At 41.8% G+C, this 22,589-nt stretch overlaps 1 protein-coding gene across 1 annotated transcript in view; it reads right to left on the reverse strand.

The window, feature by feature from the left end:
• VPS13D (vacuolar protein sorting 13 homolog D) overlaps positions 1–22,589 on the reverse strand; it is a 236,236-nt gene that overhangs the window by 143,666 nt on the left and 69,981 nt on the right. Inside the window, exons 35-43 of the mRNA XM_028487836.2 lie at positions 18,621–18,827; positions 17,081–17,170; positions 14,404–14,544; positions 11,875–11,997; positions 9,425–9,499; positions 5,473–5,575; positions 4,269–4,421; positions 2,094–2,229; positions 922–969 (exon numbers count right to left, since the gene is read on the reverse strand). Coding sequence (XP_028343637.2) covers positions 922–969; positions 2,094–2,229; positions 4,269–4,421; positions 5,473–5,575; positions 9,425–9,499; positions 11,875–11,997; positions 14,404–14,544; positions 17,081–17,170; positions 18,621–18,827 — 1,076 coding nt within the window. The remainder of the gene's footprint in view (positions 1–921; positions 970–2,093; positions 2,230–4,268; positions 4,422–5,472; positions 5,576–9,424; positions 9,500–11,874; positions 11,998–14,403; positions 14,545–17,080; positions 17,171–18,620; positions 18,828–22,589) is intronic.

The following is a 22,589-nucleotide window of genomic DNA, read 5'->3' on the forward strand; positions in this document are numbered from 1 at the left end:
ATTTCTTGGTCTTGGTTGGATGCAGCCACTACTTTCTTTTTGCGTATGTTCGCTCACATATTCAAAACACATTTTGTACTGCTACCATGTGCCAGGAATTTAGCTATTTTTTTTTTTTAAGTATAAAATTCCACATTAGGTATACCAAAGAGAAGGTTTCTAAAACTATTATTCTGAGTATCCAGAACATATTGATACTGCTTGTTTATTGGAGAAACAAATGACACAACATCCAAGGCCCATACTGCCAGTTTTTTCATTAAAGCAAACAGTATGTGAAAACCAACCTAATAAACAATCAAATGACAAGCTCCATGTTTTGAACCAAAGCTTCTAGAAAGTCCCAATGAAAAGGCAAAGTACAGTCTTCTAGGGTGTTATTAGAGGGACACAATCATCATCAAAGCTTCCAGTGACCCAGCCCAGTAAAGCCCCAGGAAAGCCAAGGCCCAATAACAATTGTTTTAAATCTTGATCTTGTTGCCTCTATGCTTATCTGAAATTTCACATTTTAAAACTTTTATTAGCCTCAGGGAAAAGAAATTATAAGCAAAAACCTCAACAAAGCATTTTAATGTCATCCTGTGGTGATGTTTCAAAAATCAGATGAGGGAAGAAAAAATCTATTTTTCATTCTCAGTTATTTTCATGACCTTTGGGCCAAAACCTATAAAATATGTATAGCCATACAAAGGTTAATTTATATTTAACTTGGAGAGAAAAGGAGACCTTGGACTAAAACATTTGCCTTTTGTTCTCCTTCCCTGTAATAATATTCAGTCTCACATACTAAGTTAGGTGAAAACATTTTCTTGTAAGTTCTTGTAAAAGGAAGGAAATCATTCATAGAAAAGGAAAAAAGTCCAGTGGTCATCAAGAACTATGTGTGTAAACACAGTGACACAGGAAAATCATACTCACATAAACCTGGGGATGGATAATATTTGTCCTACTGCTTGGGCTGCCAATCTAAGAAAGATTCCAAAAGTCAGAGATTCAGTACAGACCTAAGATGACAGGCATCGTTAAATTCAATGACAATATTAAGTTGCTTGAAAAGGTGGTTTTATAAATACTCTTAGATAAAGTATGTTCTACTATGAAAAGAAAACATCTTGGAAAAAATGGGAACCAATATTCATTTCACAACCATTCAGTATATACAAAATTTCTCCAGAATGCATCAATAAAATAGAAAGGTATCTCTGGGGGGGGAATTAGTCCTTTTATTACTGGACATGAACTTAGGCAGAAAAGTAACATTGAAAGAAAGTTTCTTTTTCTAAGAAACTTGGGGCACAAGAGAAGAACAATGAAAAGAACAGTGTCTTCCAAGAATATATTTAATGAAGCAGCAAGCGTGAGGAAAGCTACAATATCTCTGCAAATCTGTGCTTTCCTATTCATCACTGGCTACTCAAAACTGAGCACAGTTACCCCATGAAGTATACCCCATGAGTATCTGGCAAGAGCACCCGTGGTGGTCATATCAGCTAGGATGCCAGCCTCTGCCTGCACATTCTAGTCAGGGATGCCACATTCCCCAGGCTGGCCCTCCAACCCCTAGAACTATAGGCTGGGGTAAAATCAGGGCAATGGTATGTGAGAGGATGCATGACCAGAAAATAAACAACAGTGGACACCTATCTTTATGCCGGAGAGGAGAATTTGGAGACACGGAGCTAGAAGGATCAAGGCGCAGCATTATAAAAGCGTAAAGAAGACAGTGTATAAAGGAAGAATAACAATACGTGAAATAAAGCCAATATATGTTTGGCAAACTCGCAAATTGCCGGTTGGCCCAGGTGAGTAAAAAATGGATCTGCACAGGTTGGATAATATGTGTTCATGCCAACCTTAGATCTTGTTTCTCTACTAAAACTAACCATTGGCTGGCTTATCTACATAGTGATTACCAATGCCTATGACTGACCCAAATAATCTTGGGTATTCCTCCTAGTGCTAGGAAAAATGAAGAATAAGAAAATGTCACTAGAGTTAAGGCTACTACAGGCCTGTCTGACGGCCTGGCTTTAAGGGGGTGTGGCTAGGGCACAATCCTGCCACTGAACACACTTTCCACAGCCGCGCACCGTAGAGGAAGAGGAATTCTTATCTGGCGCAGCGTAACGGAAAAAAGTCCCGACTTTGTCCACTGACACTGGGCTCACTTGCTCCCAGCCATTCACTCTCACTTGCAGTTGATGGATCCGGAGGTCATGGGTGTGTCTGTCAGGCAGAACACAGAAAAAGACATTAAGCACAATCCTATCCAGGGAAGAGAAGTAGAAGCAGAGCCTGAAATGGGATTTACTATATAATGACATAAAAACCCAGTTGTCTAAATAAGCCTTTCAGTGATTATCTAATGCAAGGGAAATCAAGAGGATATTTTAACTGAGTCTTACACTTAAAACAAAACTGCAAGATCTATAAAGCCTGAGCAAGAGTGGCATCTGCCCTCCCTTTATACAAACCACGTGAATCCTGTGAACTAGCTCAGGTCTGTCTCCCACCGACCCCTACCTCAAACTTTATGAAATGACATCAGCTAAAAGTGGTTCAGTGGGGTAGTAGAAATGCTGTGCTAGCAATTAAATCATACAACCATACTCTTGGAAATGCCTAAAATGACATTTTCTCCTTGGTTCTTTTGTGGAATCTCCTGCTTCTCTCAGAACCACACTCAGCCATTGGGCTTTGGTCCTACAAGACTACAGACATGGTAATGAGAGACGGAGCCCGCAGAGTTTCCAGGCTGAAGTGCGCAGCTGAAACTGCAGTAGAAGGCAGTGGGCAGGACAGGAGGAAACTGCACATTTAATTCTATTTTTAGATTTTGCCTAATTCAAGCCAGAAGCCTGAAATGGGGAAGTGGATTTGAGGCTGACAGGAAGGAAAGGGGGGGAGGGAGGCAGGGCGTGGGGGACAGAATGCCAAAGGGGGAAACACCAGAGAAGGCATTTATTTCGATGAATCCAAGCAGGCAGGTGGGACTTGAAATGGGTTACAAAACGTAGAAACTAAAACAGAAATGACAAAAAGGCCAAACCCCTTCTGATACAACAGAGGCAGTGCTTATTAAGAAATACAGTGAACAGTTCTATAATTTAGCTTCTCCAGGAACCTTGTAGAACAGAAAAATGCTCACCACTCATCCCTGGAAATTCTAATGTGGCTTCCAGGTACATGTGCCCAGCACAGTGATTTTTTTTAAAACTATTTTTTTTGCTGAAAATCACTGGAGGGCCCCAAGTTCAGAACTCGTGCCGCTAGGGAGTAATGTGCGCTGGTGCAGAGCTATACAGAAGGAAGAAGTGTTTGAGGAGCAGGTTTGCACACAAAGAATTAAAGCACCGTGAACGCATGTGACCACAGAAGGCTGAAGCCAATCTCTTAAATCTGAGATAATGAGTCTCAAACACTAAAATCTTAACTTATTCGTTATCCACTGGACAGCCCTTCCACTTAAAAATGTGTGCATATGAAAGAACATTCTATTACATGTCTTATGATCTCTCGGTAACTAGACACAATGTTCTTTCACATTTATTCCCGTCCTCTGGCTGGCGATTTTGAGTGCATCAGTGAGTGATCTCCCTAGGTGAGTTATTCTCTCCTCCTTAGAATCAGAGTATCTTATCATTATTGGCTCTGCTTCCTGAAACCATCTGCCTGCTAGAAGTGTTGTGGCATATGTGTATCTTAAAATTGAAATCAACATGTTCTGATAACCTTTTTTTTTTTTTTTTTTTTTTGCGGTACGCGGGCCTCTCACTGTCGTGGCCTCTCCCACTGAGGAGCACAGGCTCCGGACGCGCAGGCTCAGCGGCCATGGCTCACGGGCCCAGCCGCTCCGCGGCACATGGGATCTTCCCGGACCGGGGAACGAACCCGTGTCCCCTGCATCGGCAGGCGGACTCTCAACCACTGCGTCACCAGGGAAGCCCTCTGATAACCTTTTAATAATACCATGTCACCACTCCATTATGCAATGAACTGGAGGGTTATGATCTATCTATGCTTCAACCGAATTAGTTACATGGAACACACCAGTTATCACCTCACATGTCAAATAAAGGGATGATTAATGGAAAGAAGTGTATTTCCAAGATGGTCATTATATTTTTTAAAAGGAAACACTGATTTTCTAAATATCTTTTAAAAATAAAACATTAAAGTCATTAACAAAGGAAAGTGAAAAGGCAAAACACTAGGGACAATTCTTTTTTTCTTTTTTTTGAGGCAAAGAGTAAACCATGCTTTACCTGTGCCTTAGCTTTCCTCTTGCTTCAAATTCAAAGGGAATCTCTTCACCCGTGAGGACTTCCCGCCACTCGCTAACATTGTGAGCATCGTCAAGAAATGTTCCGTTCCCTTCTGGAGCCACCCCTGGACTCCCGCTGTGAGACAGTGCAGCCCTGGAACCAAATGAGACAATACCAGCTAGTCCCCCTCTCTCTCCACCTCCCTCTCACACAGAGCTCAGGGCTGGAAGCAGAAACCCTCCCAGAACGCAACTCACAGACATAACGCCGCATAATCTGGCTGCAAAAGAGGACCTAAAAGGTCAGTAACTCAAGTTATCTTCATGATCGATCACAACTTCATGACTGAAACTTTAGAAACAGCTAAAAGCTATCACTGCGTAGTCACCTGCCACCAGCAGTAGAGACTGGTACACCGAGGGTGATGTAAACTAGTCATGACTTTTAACAGTAGTATTTAAGTGACTATCTAGAATTTAACAGACCTGGATTGTTTTTAAAAAACAAAGATGTCTCCTCTAGAGCATTCTCATACTTGGTGGAGGTGGGAGAAATATGGTCTCAAATCAGCTGATTCTGTTACTCATTTCATACACTTTATTACCTAAACTGGAAAGATCAGCCTGCATTTGGAAAGTTGAGCCAAGGTCTAAGCAGGAAGAAAGCTGTTAGAGAACGTTCTCACTTGGCTTAGGTAGACTCTCATTTGTTCTCCTAACTCCACCCAGTTCTATCTGGACTCGAGTGCGTTTTAGGTTTGGAAGATAATTCGGGGGGTGGGGGGCGGGGAGGGGATATGAGAGGTGTTTTCAAGTCCTTTTGGAAGAAAAATGGGCAAAACATTTGGCTTAATAACCATATACAGCTTGTTTTAAAAGGAGGAGTAGAATGGGGCCTGAGGAGAAAGGGTGGAATGACTTTTATTTCACGTCCTTAATTTGCTCAACTTTTACTTTAAAAACAAATGGATACCAGGATCAAGATCATAATTTGGATACTTCAGACTCAAGACCTACTTCTCTGACTACAGACTCTACATAGAACCAGAACCTCCAACATAAACCTCAGCAAGACAGCAAGCTATTGATTCAAATACAATCAATCCCAAGAGCCTCAGGGAGGCCCCACCTTACTCTGCTGGGCTGGTACCCAGCAGCCCTTGGTGGTAGAGATGGCTCTAGGTGACAGATTCACTGTTCCTTACCTGGTGGGCGTGGTAGTCAGGGTGGCAAACCACAAAGTGCAGCCCGTGTGATTCCTCAGAGCAAAAGGGACGAATGGCTGCCGGCGTTTTGGGGCCTTCATCTCTGCTGTGAGCAAACAGAAGGCCGTCAGCGTGTGCCCTGGCCCGTGCGGCAGAGACCCTTCCCATACCTGGAGACAGTGCCCAAAACTGTCTCTGTGCAAAGGAGCTGAAGGTGGAGAGGAAAAAAAGGAACCACCACAGGTGTGTTGACAGGCCAAGTGGGATGTCTCCATGTATTCTGCCGCCTGCTATGAGATGACTCGGTCCCCCTGACAACTGACTGTGATGTGTCACGACTCTCACCCCACAATTCTCCCGCAACTCTTATGGGCCTTATCTCAGAAAAGGGCATCAGACCCAACACGGCTGGCATCAGGAAAGAAAGAGAAATGGATCCCCACTACTCCCGAGAAACACAGTCTAAATGGACAACCTAAACTGCGGCAAGATAGATCACGTGTACTTGTATCACTCTGTCCAAAGCACTGGTACTCTAAGGAAGCCTCCTTTTATATAAGAGTTACTTACACTTGAGTCATATTATGCATATTATAACAAAATGAAAACATTCTTTCCTATTCTCTTATATGAATAGTTGTGGGTTTTCCTCCCTGGAAGATCAAAAATATACTACCCCAAAGCTATTTAAATGAAATTTTTAGCTCATTTTTTTTACACAGGTATCACCACCATCTGCTATCAGGCGGGGACTACGGAGACTACAAGAGGAGCACAAAATATGATTTCCTTCACAAAACAGCTTCTCATCAGGGAAACTGGAAAGAAACACCGATCCGTACAAGACTGTAAGTAATCAGATTCTAGGGAGAGTCTGACCTGTGACTCTAAGCACTGTAAGCAGTCGTGGGGGGAGGCTGAGGAAGGCTCTCTGGTGCCCGGGCTGCCCGGGGACCCGCCTGTCGCCCGCAGCCGGCCTGCTGCACGCTCCTGAGAGCAGAGAGGCCCCCCACTCCTTCCAGGGTCTGCATTTCCTCTACTGGCCACACAAAGAAAGAGGGAGGTGGCAGCAGGAACCACAAAGGAAGCAGCACCCCAGTGCCGGGAGCCTCCTGGCTGATGTGCTCAACACCACCACATGCCCCACCAACAAAAAAGGGCGAGGCCCGGTCTTACTGTGTGTCTGGCTTTAAAGCACAAAGACAGCCCGAGAAAGACCGAGACCCAAATGGTCTGCAGCTGTGGAGAAAATGACATCTAGAGGTGACTGCAATCGCCAACTGAGAACACTGTAGCAAAATTCAATTCGTCTTCCAGGACTGCATGTTTCCCTGCCAGTGAAATGAAGAAGGCAAACTGCACCAGGGCCTGCCTCTCCCACTTCTCGAGAACAGCACAGGGCAATATCATAAGTCAGCGTCATGGCTTTTAAAAAGTAATCACATTTTTGTTTTCCCTTTATAGCTTCTAAAGTTTTCAGAAGTTAGTGCTCTGAACACTGCACAACAAGCCACTTCAGGTTAAGGCAAGCTCTGTTTTGGTAAGAACAACAGCTCAGGGGTGTCTAAATAAATGCGTAGTCTCCAGCGTGTTCCCACAGTTTTGTGGTTAGCTTTTAGAGACACCCCAAATACATATAAAGATAATCTCTGCCTAGAATATGCCCATTTCTCACCCCAGTGGCCTCAGTTTCCAAGGTTTGCTTTAAAAAAAAAATTAGTGTTCATCAAGTTGAAAATTAAGGAGTAGCTGTGAGGCTGCGGACAAGAGCAGAGGGGAAGTAAAAACTTTAAGAGCTGTCAGCAGGGTAAACAGTGCTCGCTGTGGTACCTTGAAAGGCACCTCCCTCTCCCTAAGTGAGAGAGCTGCTCTGCTTTATTACAGGAGATAAAGGGCCCAGGAGGAAAAGAAGCCAGATGTACTTTCATATCCCACTGTGAGCCAGACTCAAAGTTTCCATTTGCAAATTAGATTTAAAAAGAACAGGTGGCAAACGGCTTTGATCACATTGTAACACAGAATAAAGCGCTAGGAATCCATATAAAGATATTCACGAGTGTATTGCTTTGGAATTAAATAGCCTGGGTAGGCACACTGCTAAGATCCCCAAGCTTCTTGTGTGGATTACACATACCAGCAGAGACCTCAGGAACCTGCCTCTCTGAGGATAAAAATACACGGAGTGCTCACAAATCCAAACTCAACACCAGGAGACAGATCTGACATCTTCCACACTAGGGTCCAAATCAACTGTGTACCTGCCTTGGGCACAGCACCAGAGAACAAAATTCCCAAGTCTGGACTTCCCTGGTGGCGCAGTGGTTAAGAATCCGCCTGCCAACGCAGGGGACGTGGCTTCGAGCCCTGGTCCGGGAAGATGCCACATGCCACGGAGCAACTAAGTCCATGTGCCACAACTACTGAGCCTGCGCTCTAGAGCCTGCGAGCCACAACTACTGAGCCCGCGTGCCACAACTACTGAAGCCCCTGCGCCTAGAGCCCGTGCTCCGCAACAAGAGAAGCCACCGCAGTGAGAAGCCTGCTCGCCGCAACTAGAGAAAAGCCGGCACACAACAACGAAGACCCAATACAGTCAAAAATAGATTAATTAATTAAAAATTTTTAAAAATTAAAAAAAAAAAAAAAAAAAAAAAAAAGAACTCCCCAAGTCCACCAGAGAGAACAGTATTCCCTGGTGGCCTCAGAAAACCTCCTCTAGTGACCAGACCTAATTCATAGGCTGAAAGAACCCCAAGCTCCTCATGTCCAAGTTCAGCTTAAATGGCTCCACCTGAGGAAATGTCTGCCCCTGCAGATTTGCTCCCCAGGGCAATGTGGCCGTTATAAACGGTGCGGGTTCTTATGCTATATAAGCAGCTCAGCCTATCAGAAAGGACCTGGCTTGTAAATCATGAGAAATAGATTGAAGTCCCAGGTCTGCTACTAGCCAGTCATGTGAATGGAGGCAAGTTACTTAGTCTCTCTGAGCTTCTGTCCCCAGGCTAAAAAGGAATAATGCTTTGCTTAGCCTGAAAGATGAAATAACAGATATAGAAAAGCTGAGAAGTATAAATCCATGGATCCTGGGCCTTGTGAGCCCTCCCGACGAACACCCATCCTGGTAAAACCTTTCAGAAAAAAACCATAATACTGCCCCCACACATTAATATCCCTGTTCTGAACGCCTAGTAGAGGAAGCTCAAAAGGCCCTTTTTACAAAATATACCATGACCCGGGATCTGGTGGTGTTAGCCAAGCATAAACATAAATCATTCAAGTTAAACTGCACTCCTTCAAACAAATGAAGAACTGAACATCTTGGGATTCTAATTCCTGGATGTTTATGATGTTTTCCTCTCGTATTTACTTACCAGTCAAATTCTCAAGGAACCTTAAAGGATCAGAGATACAAACAAAGAACATTCTCTTTTCTACCTCCTAAAAACCTCAATTCATTTCTAAAGAAATTAAGATTTGTGCTAAGCAATTATTTACTGGAAATTTTTTCTTAGCTTTATTCCTGATCTTTATAGCTCCTATTCCATGAGCCATTGGCATTACCATAAGAATAACATTCACTGAGTATTCTATAAACAAAGACTTGTAGCACTGCTTGATGGAGGATGGTTTTCTTCCATTCATTTGCTTTTCAGTGTGAGACATCACATCTAACTGACATTGGATGCTTCTGCATCATTCACTGTGAAGTTGATTCCATTTCCACTAAGGGTTAAAGCAGATGGAAGAGACAGAATAAGAATCAGCACATCACTTCCTTCTGATATAAGATGCCACTTTGTCCATTAGTTGGAAATGATCTTTCCTGTTACTAAAGCAAAGTATTCACAACTGGGTATACCCCCATTCAGGTCCCGTATTCACAGAAAATCGATGTACAAGGCAGTTCTTAAAACAGGAAAATAAAGCAAGCCCTCGCTTGGCTATACTGTACCTCTAGCATAGATCTGGTGCTCTAGGTTAGTCAGACTGGCTGTACTCCTAGTTCTAAGGTAGACAAGGGGGAGGCCTGGTAGACAGGAGAGACAATGTTAGAGCATAAGAATCAATACAGTGAAAAAGAAGACTCATCTCCAAAACATAAGCACAAATAGAGTACATTACAAAAATAGCAAGCATCATGCACTTACAGGCTCATTCCTTTAGTGACTACTGAGAGCTAAGGAGGTACTCGACAAGGTGAGCAAGACAGTTTTTATGCTGGTTTTTACTGTGGAGGCTGTGCTAACAGAGCATGCTCCTTTTTTTCTCAATTGGGGAAAGAAAATGTACTCAGTCACTTGAACAGAATGACAAGCCTTTTGAGGATTTTAAATTTAAAGCATGTATGTTCTCACATGGCGTAGAAAAGTTACCAAGAGCAATCAGTACAGATTTTAGTGGGAGTTGCTCCATTCCAATTGGAAAAGGCAGTAGCAGCAGAAGGCTAATCCCCCACGGGTCTCAAAAATTCAAGGGAAGGAATCAGTCTGTGTTCCAAGTTTCAACAATCTCTTCTGAGGAGTTATCTCATGGTATTATTTATATTATACATTAAACATGGAAGCTTTTAGAATTTTTTTTTTTTGGTATTTCCATAAAATGTCCTTGAATACAAAACTAATGAACTTATTAAGGTGCCATACCATCCAGGTGTACTTGCAGAATCTCAGCCCTTCCTGAACAAAGCCAATAATTATGTCAAAAATGAGGCCATTATTTTCTTTCCCCTGCTAAAGGAACAGTAAGAAATCAGCAGCTCCCTTAGGCTGAATTTCATATTAAGAACCTCTAAGTCAAGGGCTCATTTTGAAGCTGGCCTGAATAAAATACACAAATTTGGGGGGAATATGAGTAAATATTCTTAAATAAGAGCTGAAGGTTTGTGATCAGTTCAACAAGATTCAAACCTCCTGACTTTCAAAACGAATGCCCAACAGTTATTGTAGTAGGCCTAGTGAGAGAATACAATCCCACCTGCTATTCTACCATCCAAGAATTCTTAATAAGTAAAGAGGTTTGGAAATTTAGGTATGTTCGCGTATGCCTAATAAAAAAAGATATATTACACCTTTATAAGCCTAAGTAACCATAAAGAGCCGTAAGTAAATAAAAATCCAGATTTAATTTAGCAGGCATTTAACATAGATAAAGTAGCTTATTAACTATAAAAAAAGAGGAGATGTTAAAATAAAGAGGGAGGGGAGCGGTGGGAGAGGGATAAAAGAAAACTCCTTCATCAGAATCCTGAAGATTTGGCCTTCCTAGTGTTTGCACTGAGTCTGGATTTAAGATCCCTCTGCATGAATAATGTTTTTAGAAACACATTCTCTAGGACACATTACATATTACAAAGATTATTCAGAGTCTTCTGGGTAGACTACGTTACATTCTCTTGACACACAAATCGGGAAGGTTAGAGGAGGAGCCAGAATTGAAGCTGATGATATCTGAAAAGCCCTGGCTCCTAAGCAATGGCCTTGAGACTCAGAAGCAACAGCCTGGGAATACAGAAAGCAAGCAGAGCTGACGTGTCCTTGTCCCTCCTTCGAGAAGTACAAGGCAGACAGAAAGTCCATTTATACACCCTGAGGAGAGACGAACCAAATACTTCGTACGCTAAGAAAATCCATCTTCCCATGACACGTTTGCAGACCAGATGGAACACTTAAGTATTCATGAACTATGTGAAGTCCAGCCAAAACTCCCCAAAGAAACCACACTGAAAGAACTGGGGCTGAGTTGAATTTGGATGACAATGGCTTGTGGAACAACTAAGGACCACGCAGTTGGCCATCACAATCTCCCCAGCTCTGAGGAAATCAGAGCTCCATGGTGAAGCATTAAATAAGGAAAGAAAACATCGTTAACAGAGAACACACTGACTCCTCTTTCTTCAAGAGGCTGGGTATTCAATTCTCTTCTACTTTATAGTACAGGGCCCCCTTTAAACACTTGCTTCCACGTGGGAGCCTGCCCTCCCTCTCTTCAAAAATATATCCAACCTCTGTCTCTAGATTTAGAAAACTGAAAAGATGTTCTTAAAGAACCAGATCAAAAGTCCAATCAATTAAAATGTTCTGATGAGTAAAACACAAACTGACCAATGGCCACTCCTGATGCATCTCCAGGTGCCCCAGTTCACATGCCACATGACCAGAACTTAGGAATTGCATACTGCAGGTCCTTCCTCTCCCACAGTGGTGAAACTAGAGCTCATATTAAGAGTTCAGCGTTTTGTGCCAGAAAAAATGTCCCTTCCAAAGACTAAAACGCAACTATAGAAGACAGAATTTCCTATAGGTTTTTCCATAGAAAATGATGGTTCTATTTGAATTTCTCAATGAAACATGGCTCTGTCGGTCAAAGGTGATTTAGTCAAACATTTGTAGAGAAAAATCTTACTTTGTCCAAAGCACGGAGGATCCACTGAAGAGCCCATCCAGTCTTCCGAAGTGGTTGAATCTATTTCCTTATCCTGTTTACAGTAATCTGCCATCCACGATTCCTTGGTACTTATATACTGGTCTAGAAAAAAGTTCCCAAAGATATTTAAGAACAGAAGTAGAAAGGATTGGGTGTTCAAGTCAGATGACTTCAATTCAGCAAAACAAGCTTTTATCGAATGTCTGACTAAATGCTAGGCACCACACTAGATTCTGAGAAAGCTGGTCCCCTGAAGAACCTCATACTCCACTGGAAGAAATTAACATTAACAAAACAACCATCATCACAAAACTATCCCACAACGTGAAAGGAGCTAAAACAAAGATACAAATAAAATGCTATGGGAGCGCACAAGAGGGGAAGACTTATTCTGCTTTGGCAGAAGTGGAAGAATACACACCAAAGCACATGGCAATCTTCAGAGAGGTAAGGACCTTTGTTCTGGGTCTTGAAGAATAGGTAGGGTTACCAATAGGATTAGGGATACAGGGACATTCCAGGCAGAGAGAACAGCATATGCAAAGACTTCAAGACATGAAAGTACACGGCACATTTAGGGAACACTGAATACTTTGGTGTGACTTGGTACAACATACTGGGGTATAGGGACATAGCAAAGAAGTCTAGAAAAGAGAACAGCTTGCTTTGTGAAGAGCATGACATGCCATGCTGAGGGGCAGGGTTTGGAGACAGAAAGACCAGTTAGGAAGCTATTTAAAAAACCACCAAACTCAGGAGGCTGAAATCCAGCTGACAACTGTCCAGGAGTGGTTTTACTTTTTTGAGAGGAGAATTATAACGGGAAGAGCAAAATAATTACACACCACACTTGGATAAAGACCTTTTATACTAATTAAAGCACTACACTTTTTATTTATTTTTTAAATTAATTTTTATTGGAGTATAGTTGCTTTACAATGTTGTGTTAGTTTCTACGGTACAACAAAGTGAATCAGCTATACGTATACACACATCTCTTTTTTTGGATTTCCTTCCCACTCAGCCATAAAAAGGAATGAAATTGGGTCATTTATAGAGTACTACACTTTTTAAAACAAGAATGATTAGTTTCTGTTTTTCAGCTCCAATATTTAGCTACAGAAATGATATTTATTTAAACAGGTCACAGCAATGTTTCTGGGTTTCAGCACAGTTTTAGGAATAAGGAATTAAAGGTTAAAAACAACCAGTTTTACCACTGACAGAATGTTTTTTGGAAGGTATTCTTAATTAGACATTTTTAATTAGATACTCATCAGAAATATCAATAGAACTCTTGTGAGGTTAGCTCTCGTTTACTGTAGCTTTTCAAAGAAGAGTCCCAAACTTTATTTAAACTTCCAGATGAACAGATTATGTAAGAAATGACATGGGGACCAAAATAATATGGAAGAATCATGAGATCAATTCACTATTACATTGGTGAAATTAATGAAATGTGTAAAGGTAAAACAGTGGTTTTAAAATCTGGGGATCAATAAACTTACAGTCTCATTTCACTATACATTCTCTCCACCTTAGTCGGACATGGAATAAGCCAATGAATATTCTATGAGCCTCAACCCAACACATACACTGAAGGAAGTTCATAGGTTTCCAATATAGTATGCCCTCCATATCTGTGGGTTTTGCAGCGGATACAGAGGGCCAACTGTATTCATTGTACTAGGCCATGTTACTACAAGGGACTTGGGCATCCACAGATTTGGGTGGGGGTGGGGGGGTGAGGGGTATGGGGTGTGGTGCTGGAACCAATCTCTTTGGATACCGAGGCACAACTGTAGTATGTGTAATCTATCACTCAGAGATAACTACAGTGTTACAAAAAATCAGATCCTGTAGATTAGTAACTCAAAGAGTTGAGTGTAGTTTTCATAGTGAAAGCAGGCACAACCTGACTGTATAATGTTACTCTTCTTTTGATATAAAGACAAGTATAGAGACAAGATTCTGACACACTACATCGAATCCAGGAATGTACATTTCAGTGTTGTCAAAGAAACTTTCAGAACACACACCATTAGCTTGGCAACCCTTTAACTCAGTGATTTTCAGAGTTAGGTCAACATGATACTCGATGGGAACCAGCACAAGCAACCTACCCTGCTACAGACAATCAAAATTATACCTTTCAAGAATTATTCTGTGAATAGTATGAGAGAAATGAATCTAAACTCACTTCTAGGACATTGAATAAGTCCCAGTGACCAAGCATCATGGGGAGAAAGTTCGTCATGGACATGAATGTTTCCCATGTAGCCTAAGCTCCTGCTTGATCACTGAGAGGATTAATATGGGATGCCACCTCCAGAGCTATGGGTGGAGAAGCATTATGAGGCCAGGTTAGGGTTTATCAGGAAAGCAGCCATGATGAGTAAACTGTCTGGTATGGGCCCAAGTATTTGCTAAACCAGGATTAACAGTCTTCCAGACAAGGCACTTACACACAGAAAGGTACCAATGTTCTAAAGACAGCTTTCCACTCACCAGTTAGTACGGAGGTGATATTGATATCCAAACGGTGTTTGGCCTTGGCTTCCAGCTTCAGCCGAGGAGGATGGAGACGACTAGCTGCCTGTTGTTGCCAGGATACAGAGCACGGCCAGGGCTCAATAAATGGCTCCCAGCCTAAAAGAACACAGGAAATAAGACATCTGCTCAGCAGATATCAAGAGTTTACAGGGGAACACCATTCACAGATGCTCAGCAAGGACACACTAGAGCTAATAGCTTTCTATTTCCAACTTGATTTCACAGTGGAAACACCATCTTTAGCTGCAGGTCACCTTACAAATGTCTGTGCTGTCTCAAGGACATGAGTACAAGAGCACACATGCACCCCAACCATGGTCTCCCAGAGGTGGGAGGAAGGAAGGCAAGGGGTATGTGCCCTCTTCTATTTAAGAGCGGGCAGGACCTGTTTTTGATACATTCAAGTAGAAAAAAGTGTCTCAGACTCAGGTTGGAAAAATAGTGTCAGCGGCTGAAGTAACTATTAAATTTGATTACCCTGCTTACATCAAGAACCCATTGGCTGAATAAATAGGTATACTTGAAATGCATTAACTTAAATTTTTCCAAATTTTTATTTTAAAACGTGTCGTATGTACAAAAGTTATATATAAACAACATGTATGTATGGTGTAAAGAATAAAATGACTGCAAACACTCACGTACTCACTATTCAGCTTAACAGAAAATTATACGTGCCTTTGAAGCCCCTGAGTACCACTGCCCGCCAAACCTCTTCCACCCGACTCCAAGTAACCATTAGCTTGAATTTTTAATCATTTCCTTGCTCTTTATACTTTTACCACCTATGTATACATTTCTTAAGAATACATAGTTTGTCCTGTTAGGGATCTTCACATAAACAGAATCCAACAGTGTGTATTCTTTTTTTTTTTTCATTTATTTATTTATTTGGCTGCATCGGGTCCTAGTTGCAGCACACGGGATCTTTGTTGTGCTGCCCCACAGCATGTGGGATCTTAGTTCCCCGACCAGGGGTCGAACCTGCGTCCCCCGCGTTGGAAGGGGGATTCTTAACCACTGGACAACCAGGGAAGTCCCTGTGTGTATTCTTTTGCAAGTTTCTATTTTTGCTCAATAGCATTCTTTGAGATTCACTCACGTTGATGCCATGTAGCTGTGGTACATTATTTTCACCACTGAACTGTAATCCACTTATGAACGAACCATAGTTTATTTATCTATTCTACTGCTAAGAGACATTTCACTTGATTCCAGTTCTGCCGCTATTAGGAAGACCACTCTGGAAGCAGACTTGTACTTGTTTCCTAGTACTCATAGACAGGAGATTCTCTAGGGTACAGGTCTAGAAGAAGTATATTGAAGGATTGCCGAGTATCCTTCTAAGTCATGTCAAACTGTTTTCCAAAGTGGTTGTCCCAATTTACAATTCTGACGCAGGAAATAAGAGTTCTGGGGCTCATATCTTCACCATATTTAGTAGTGCCACACTTCCTTTTTGCCAATCCTTTGGGTGAGAAAAATGGTATCTCACTGTAGTTTTAAAGACAACTTTTCAAGGCCAGTTCATTTTTAACAGTTTTCTAAATACACTCCATTGGCCATAGATGAGGCGATTTACCAATACAAATCCAATCTAACATGCAGCATAATGTCAATACATTCATCTCCTCACACCATTTAGCACTAGTGACCTGAATGTGTTCATGCAACTTTAAAAGTAAGCAATATTTGCTCTGGGAAAATAAATGATTCTCAAAAAAATAGCTACCACATGCCCTGTAAAACTTTCTCTAAACTAGCAAGGCTTGGGCCATTATTCTAAAGTTAAACATTTTGAACAATTAGGAAATAAGAGTGTTGCCTTTAAGTGAATCCAGATCAGAGAGGGGAGAATGTTAACTAACATATAAAATCGAATGTGACACGTACTCTAGAACAATCAGCAGCAGCACAACACACGGGAAGCTTAACTTTCCAATGACATCAAGGGAGCAACCCCTCTTCAACACAACTTGGTTTACTCCACCCACACCTACGAAGAACTCTCTTAAGGCAAAGAACATCGCAGCTCAAACTATTCAGCCCTGATACAGGATGGTTCCTGAATGTCCATCTGTATAGGTCCTTACCTTGGTCTTTCCAATGGAAGGAAAGAAACCTGAAAACGCCTTGTAGTATATCCAAGTTTATGTCTCTGGAAGAACAGCTTGCCCTGATCAACTGTGTCCTACTCTAGGGAGTAGGTATGGCAGGTTATACATTATCACTGACTCAGTACTCTTCTAATGAGACAAACAGTCCAATAGGGAGTGAGGAGGTCTGAAGTTTAAAATGCTTATGGGCTTAAATCTCACTTGAAATTTAGCTACCATCAGGGCCAGACAAATGATCCTTCACAATTGAGCAATTTCATGTTCTGAAATGAGCCAAACTCCAGGATGAAAAAGAATTAACTACCAAAACTTCTTTTTAAAGAATTCAGTTGTGACTTATCAAATATAGTCTTAGAAATATGAAAAATCTGCCATCTTTTGTGCTTGTGCAAGTCACTTATTTTTCATCTTCCCCCGTCCTATCCCACCCCTTTGCCTCAGGTAAAATTTATGTAGAAATAGGCCCAGGCAAATGTCGAAGTGTATTTTTTAAATCCCATGATAATTACACTGACCTGAAAGAGCACGGTTATAATAATCTCCAGAAAGGGTGAAGTGGGCATAGCCTTCAGGGCTAGTTCTTACATGCTGCAGAAAATTCAGACCTGCAATGAAAGCAAATCTTACTGCAGTGGTAGGGCGGGAACAACCAAAACTTTCTTTTGCTGACAAATCATATAAAAGAGATGTTAGAAAAACAAACACATAGATACAGAGAACAGAGTAGTGGTTACCAGAGGGGAAGAGACAGGGGTGAGAGCAGGGGTGATCAACTGTATGGTGATGGATAGAAACTAAATTTTTGGTAGTGAGCACACGGCAATGTATACAGAAATGGAAATATAATACTGTACACAAGAAACTTATATAATGTTATAAACTGATGTTACCTTAATAAAAATAAAACAAAGAGATGCTAGTTATAGCTACCACTGATGATCTTATAGGAGAACACATAGCTGTATCAAAATTTGATATTTTGTTGATCATGGTTTTCTTCTTTAATAAATTCTGATTTTTAAAAATACTCCATTAAAATATCATTTATCTTAATTACTGAGTTTTGTGGTACCCCTTTAAATGTTGTGAATGAAGTAAATGCCTCATTTGCCTCCCCACCAATCCCAGCCCCAGCATCCAGGTGTATCTCAAGCCTGTGGGAACATTAAAAAACATATTTCTACCTGAATATCTGAAAAGAAGGTAGAGTAATGAGAACAGTCATGCTTTCGTAAATATTAGCTCAAAATTTCAAGGTTACCGTAGAAAAATAAGAAATAATTATTTTCCGCAGAAAAGATACTCATGGAAACAGTCAAAATTCCAGTTGTTAGTTTCAATCAAGTGGCCCTTGTGGTGCCTAGAAGCACAGGGAAAAGGAAAATCTCCACAATGTGTAAAAGGTCAAATTAAATCCCTAGAACCAACTTTTCCTTGAAGGGAAAAGAGGCTAGCAAGATCAAAACAAAAGAAAATTAAAAGTAAACACAGCAGTGAGATTCTCCTTTACTCTCCTCAGAAGCGTCATCTGACACAGCTTGCAAAGATGCGATTGAGGATAAAGCCCTCCTGCCCTGGTCTCCACTCTGCTGAAGGACGGCTCTCAGGTGAATAGGGTTTCACCTCCTACCCGGCCTACGGAGGAGACTCTGGCGAGCCTCTGTGTTTTTTAGTTGTCAAAAGACATACAGCTTGGAAACATTACTTTCTAAGCTTATCTTTTAAATCCCTTTAATAACAGTACTCCCCTACAGTCTTTAGATACACGAAAAGATAAACAAAATGGAGAGATCAGGGATTATTTAACTAGAGCTGTTAATAGAACAGAAATTTCATCAATGACAATTTCTATTATTCCCAAGCCATGGTCTGAAGGCCACATATGGCAAATAAATACACGTTTCTTTAAAATACAGATAATGGAAAGCATATGTAAAACCATCATCTAGATTTCTCCCATTCTATTAAGTACGGGAGAGCATGGACAACATGAAGAAAAGACGGCGGTTCACTGCACGTCTTCTCGATGAACCTGGGGGTCGGGCGAGCACTCACGGGAGAAGGTGAGCTCAGCGAGAGGGACATCGCAGTCCATGCAGTCGTCGATGAAGCATATGCACACGCTCTCAGCTTTCATCTCCACACCCGAGATCAACCGTGCCGGCGCAGCCACCTGGCTCTCTCGGCTGTTAGAGGCCAGGGAAAGAGACGTCAGGGGTTCAGCATTCTTGAACAACCAACTTGCTGCCTTTTTCAGTTGACCTGCAAAGAAATTAAAAGGTGATCAGTTCAATCTGTTCCCACAGCTACTCAAGCAAATCAGAGAGGAAACAGAGAAATACATCTGATAGAGACCTACTGGACAGCCCGAGAGAACCTTAATGCCAGACAGACATAACAAAGAAAAATCAACACAGTAATAGGAATCCTGCTCTTTAGCAAACAGAACAAGGCCCTCTTTGCTGCACACCTCCGCTCAAGTTTACGGCACCTTTCATGGCCTGGCTCAAAATGTCTCCAGGAAGCCATCCTTCCTCTACTGTGACATCTGTTGAAGGAGAGGAGAAAAGAGGAAAGGAGAGGATCCAACATTCCAGGTGCCACTCGGTACTGTAATACTTAATCCTCCCTATGTAGTCTTGCATATCCTGATGTGCTGCTTTGTTAAATGTTCTCAAATGTCTTACGTTGTACATACTTTGTCTTCTCAACCATGTGTGTAATATAAAACTATTAAGTAACACCCCCTGAACACAACCAGATTGCTAAAGCTAAAAAAGAACAGAACAGAAAAAAGAAAAGCAATGCAACCCCACACTTACAAATTACCAGAGGCCAGTGCATGTAACAGTGGTAAGTGGTTAAGGGCATGGGCTTTGGAGCAAGATGGCCTGGCTTCTGATCTTGGCACTTACCAGATGTTGGATCTTGGACAAGTTACTTGATCTCTCTATGCCCGACAGCACCCGCTTACAGGACAGACATGAGGAGGAAACAAATGAGTACGCGGGAAGTTCTCAGATCAGAGCCTGGCATATAACAAAGGCTCTATAGACATTAGTTGGTATTATCATCTTCATTATTGATGGAAATAAACCTTAGTTACTAAAAAAATAAAAATTAAAATCCAAAAGGCTCTTAGAAATTTTTCTAATGCGTTTCAATTGTTAAAGAAAGAGTAGGGGCTTCCCTGGTGGCGCAGTGGTTGAGAGTCCACCTGCCGATGCAGGGGACACGGGTTCGTGCCCCGATCCAGGAAGACCCCACATGCCGCAGAGCGGCTGGGCCCGTGAGCCAGGGCCGCTAAGCCTGCGCGTCCGGAGCCTGTGCTCCGCAGCGGGAGAGGCCACAACAGTGAGAGGCCTGCATACCTCAAAAAATATATATATTTATTACAGAATTCTGTATGATAATGAAAGAATGAAAAACAACTTAAGAATGGTTAAATCATAATGTATCCTCTGATCAATGTAAAAAAATCAATGGAAAAAAGTTTACAAATAATTTTAATGACATGGGAAGATGCTATTAATTATATATTATAATAAAATTGTAATTTATAATTCTATAAAATTGTATTTGCAATACGATCTACCAACATGTATGATATTACGTGTTTGTGTGTGTGTATACACACACACACACACACGTGTGTTGGATACATGGGCATACCTCGTTTTATTGCACTTTGCTAATACTGTGCTTTTTACAAATTGAAGATTTGTGGCAACCCTGTGTGGAGCAAGTATACTGGCACCATTTTCCAATAGCATTATTTAATTAAGATATGTACATTTTTAAGACATGCTACTCACACTCAACAGACTACAGTATAGTGTAAACGTAACTTTGATATGTACCGGAAAGCCAAAAAACTTGTATGACTCGCTCTATTGCGATATTTTCTTTATTGAGGTGGTCTGGAACTGAATCCCCAATATCTCCAAGGTCTGCCTGTATACAGTACATAGAGAAATAAAAAGAGAGAACATACATGGAAGTATCAAGACTGGGAAAAAATACAGCTTTTGCTGTATCTCTGATTTGAAGAGAAAGGGGAACAAAGAGGGAGGTGGAAAGGTAGTGTGATGCAGTGGAAAGAACACGGGCACACCTGGCTTTAAACCCATCCCAGCCCCGCATTAACAGGTGGCCTGAGACGAGTTTATGTACCCTATCTGAGCCGGTTTCTCCAACTGGAGTGAGGGTAATAATGCCTGTCTCCAAGGGTATGAGGATTCAACAAGAAGCAGGACTAGGCCCAGAGGAGCTCAATAAATGGCTATGCCTACCAGCATCACTGCCATTACCACTCCCACTAGCAACAGTGCTAACATCTACAGAGCACGTGCTGTGTGTCAGGTACCTTCTCATGTCCTTTGCATAGAGTGACTTCTTTATATCAAACCTCTGAGGGATGTCCTCTTATCCTCACTCTACAGATAAGGAAGCACGAGTACAGAGACATGAAACTTGCCCAAGTCACAAACAAGTAGCCAGCAGGTGGCAGAGTAAGGATCTGAAGCCAGGCAGTCAGCTCCAGAGCCCACAGCCACGTCCGTAGGGGCTTCCCTGGTGGCGCAGTGGTTGAGAGTCCACCTGCCGATGCAGGGGACACGGGTTCGTGCCCCGATCCAGGAAGACCCCACATGCCGCAGAGCGGCTGGGCCCGTGAGCCAGGGCCGCTAAGCCTGCGCGTCCGGAGCCTGTGCTCCGCAGCGGGAGAGGCCACAACAGTGAGAGGCCTGCATACCTCAAAAAATATATATATTTATTACAGAATTCTGTATGATAATGAAAGAATGAAAAACAACTTAAGAATGGTTAAATCATAATGTATCCTCTGATCAATGTAAAAAAATCAATGGAAAAAAGTTTACAAATAATTTTAATGACATGGGAAGATGCTATTAATTATATATTATAATAAAATTGTAATTTATAATTCTATAAAATTGTATTTGCAATACGATCTACCAACATGTATGATATTACGTGTTTGTGTGTGTGTATACACACACACACACACACGTGTGTTGGATACATGGGCATACCTCGTTTTATTGCACTTTGCTAATACTGTGCTTTTTACAAATTGAAGATTTGTGGCAACCCTGTGTGGAGCAAGTATACTGGCACCATTTTCCAATAGCATTATTTAATTAAGATATGTACATTTTTAAGACATGCTACTCACACTCAACAGACTACAGTATAGTGTAAACGTAACTTTGATATGTACCGGAAAGCCAAAAAACTTGTATGACTCGCTCTATTGCGATATTTTCTTTATTGAGGTGGTCTGGAACTGAATCCCCAATATCTCCAAGGTCTGCCTGTATACAGTACATAGAGAAATAAAAAGAGAGAACATACATGGAAGTATCAAGACTGGGAAAAAATACAGCTTTTGCTGTATCTCTGATTTGAAGAGAAAGGGGAACAAAGAGGGAGGTGGAAAGGTAGTGTGATGCAGTGGAAAGAACACGGGCACACCTGGCTTTAAACCCATCCCAGCCCCGCATTAACAGGTGGCCTGAGACGAGTTTATGTACCCTATCTGAGCCGGTTTCTCCAACTGGAGTGAGGGTAATAATGCCTGTCTCCAAGGGTATGAGGATTCAACAAGAAGCAGGACTAGGCCCAGAGGAGCTCAATAAATGGCTATGCCTACCAGCATCACTGCCATTACCACTCCCACTAGCAACAGTGCTAACATCTACAGAGCACGTGCTGTGTGTCAGGTACCTTCTCATGTCCTTTGCATAGAGTGACTTCTTTATATCAAACCTCTGAGGGATGTCCTCTTATCCTCACTCTACAGATAAGGAAGCACGAGTACAGAGACATGAAACTTGCCCAAGTCACAAACAAGTAGCCAGCAGGTGGCAGAGTAAGGATCTGAAGCCAGGCAGTCAGCTCCAGAGCCCACAGCCACGTCCACTATAAAATCCTGTGTCTCATTATTACTGGCCCAAGATTATCTTCAGCCCACAGAAAATCATGGAGGGTCTCCAAAACACA

Source organism: Physeter macrocephalus, chromosome 3 (genome assembly GCF_002837175.3).
Source record: "Physeter macrocephalus isolate SW-GA chromosome 3, ASM283717v5, whole genome shotgun sequence".
NCBI classification, from domain to species: Eukaryota; Metazoa; Chordata; class Mammalia; order Artiodactyla; family Physeteridae; genus Physeter; species Physeter macrocephalus.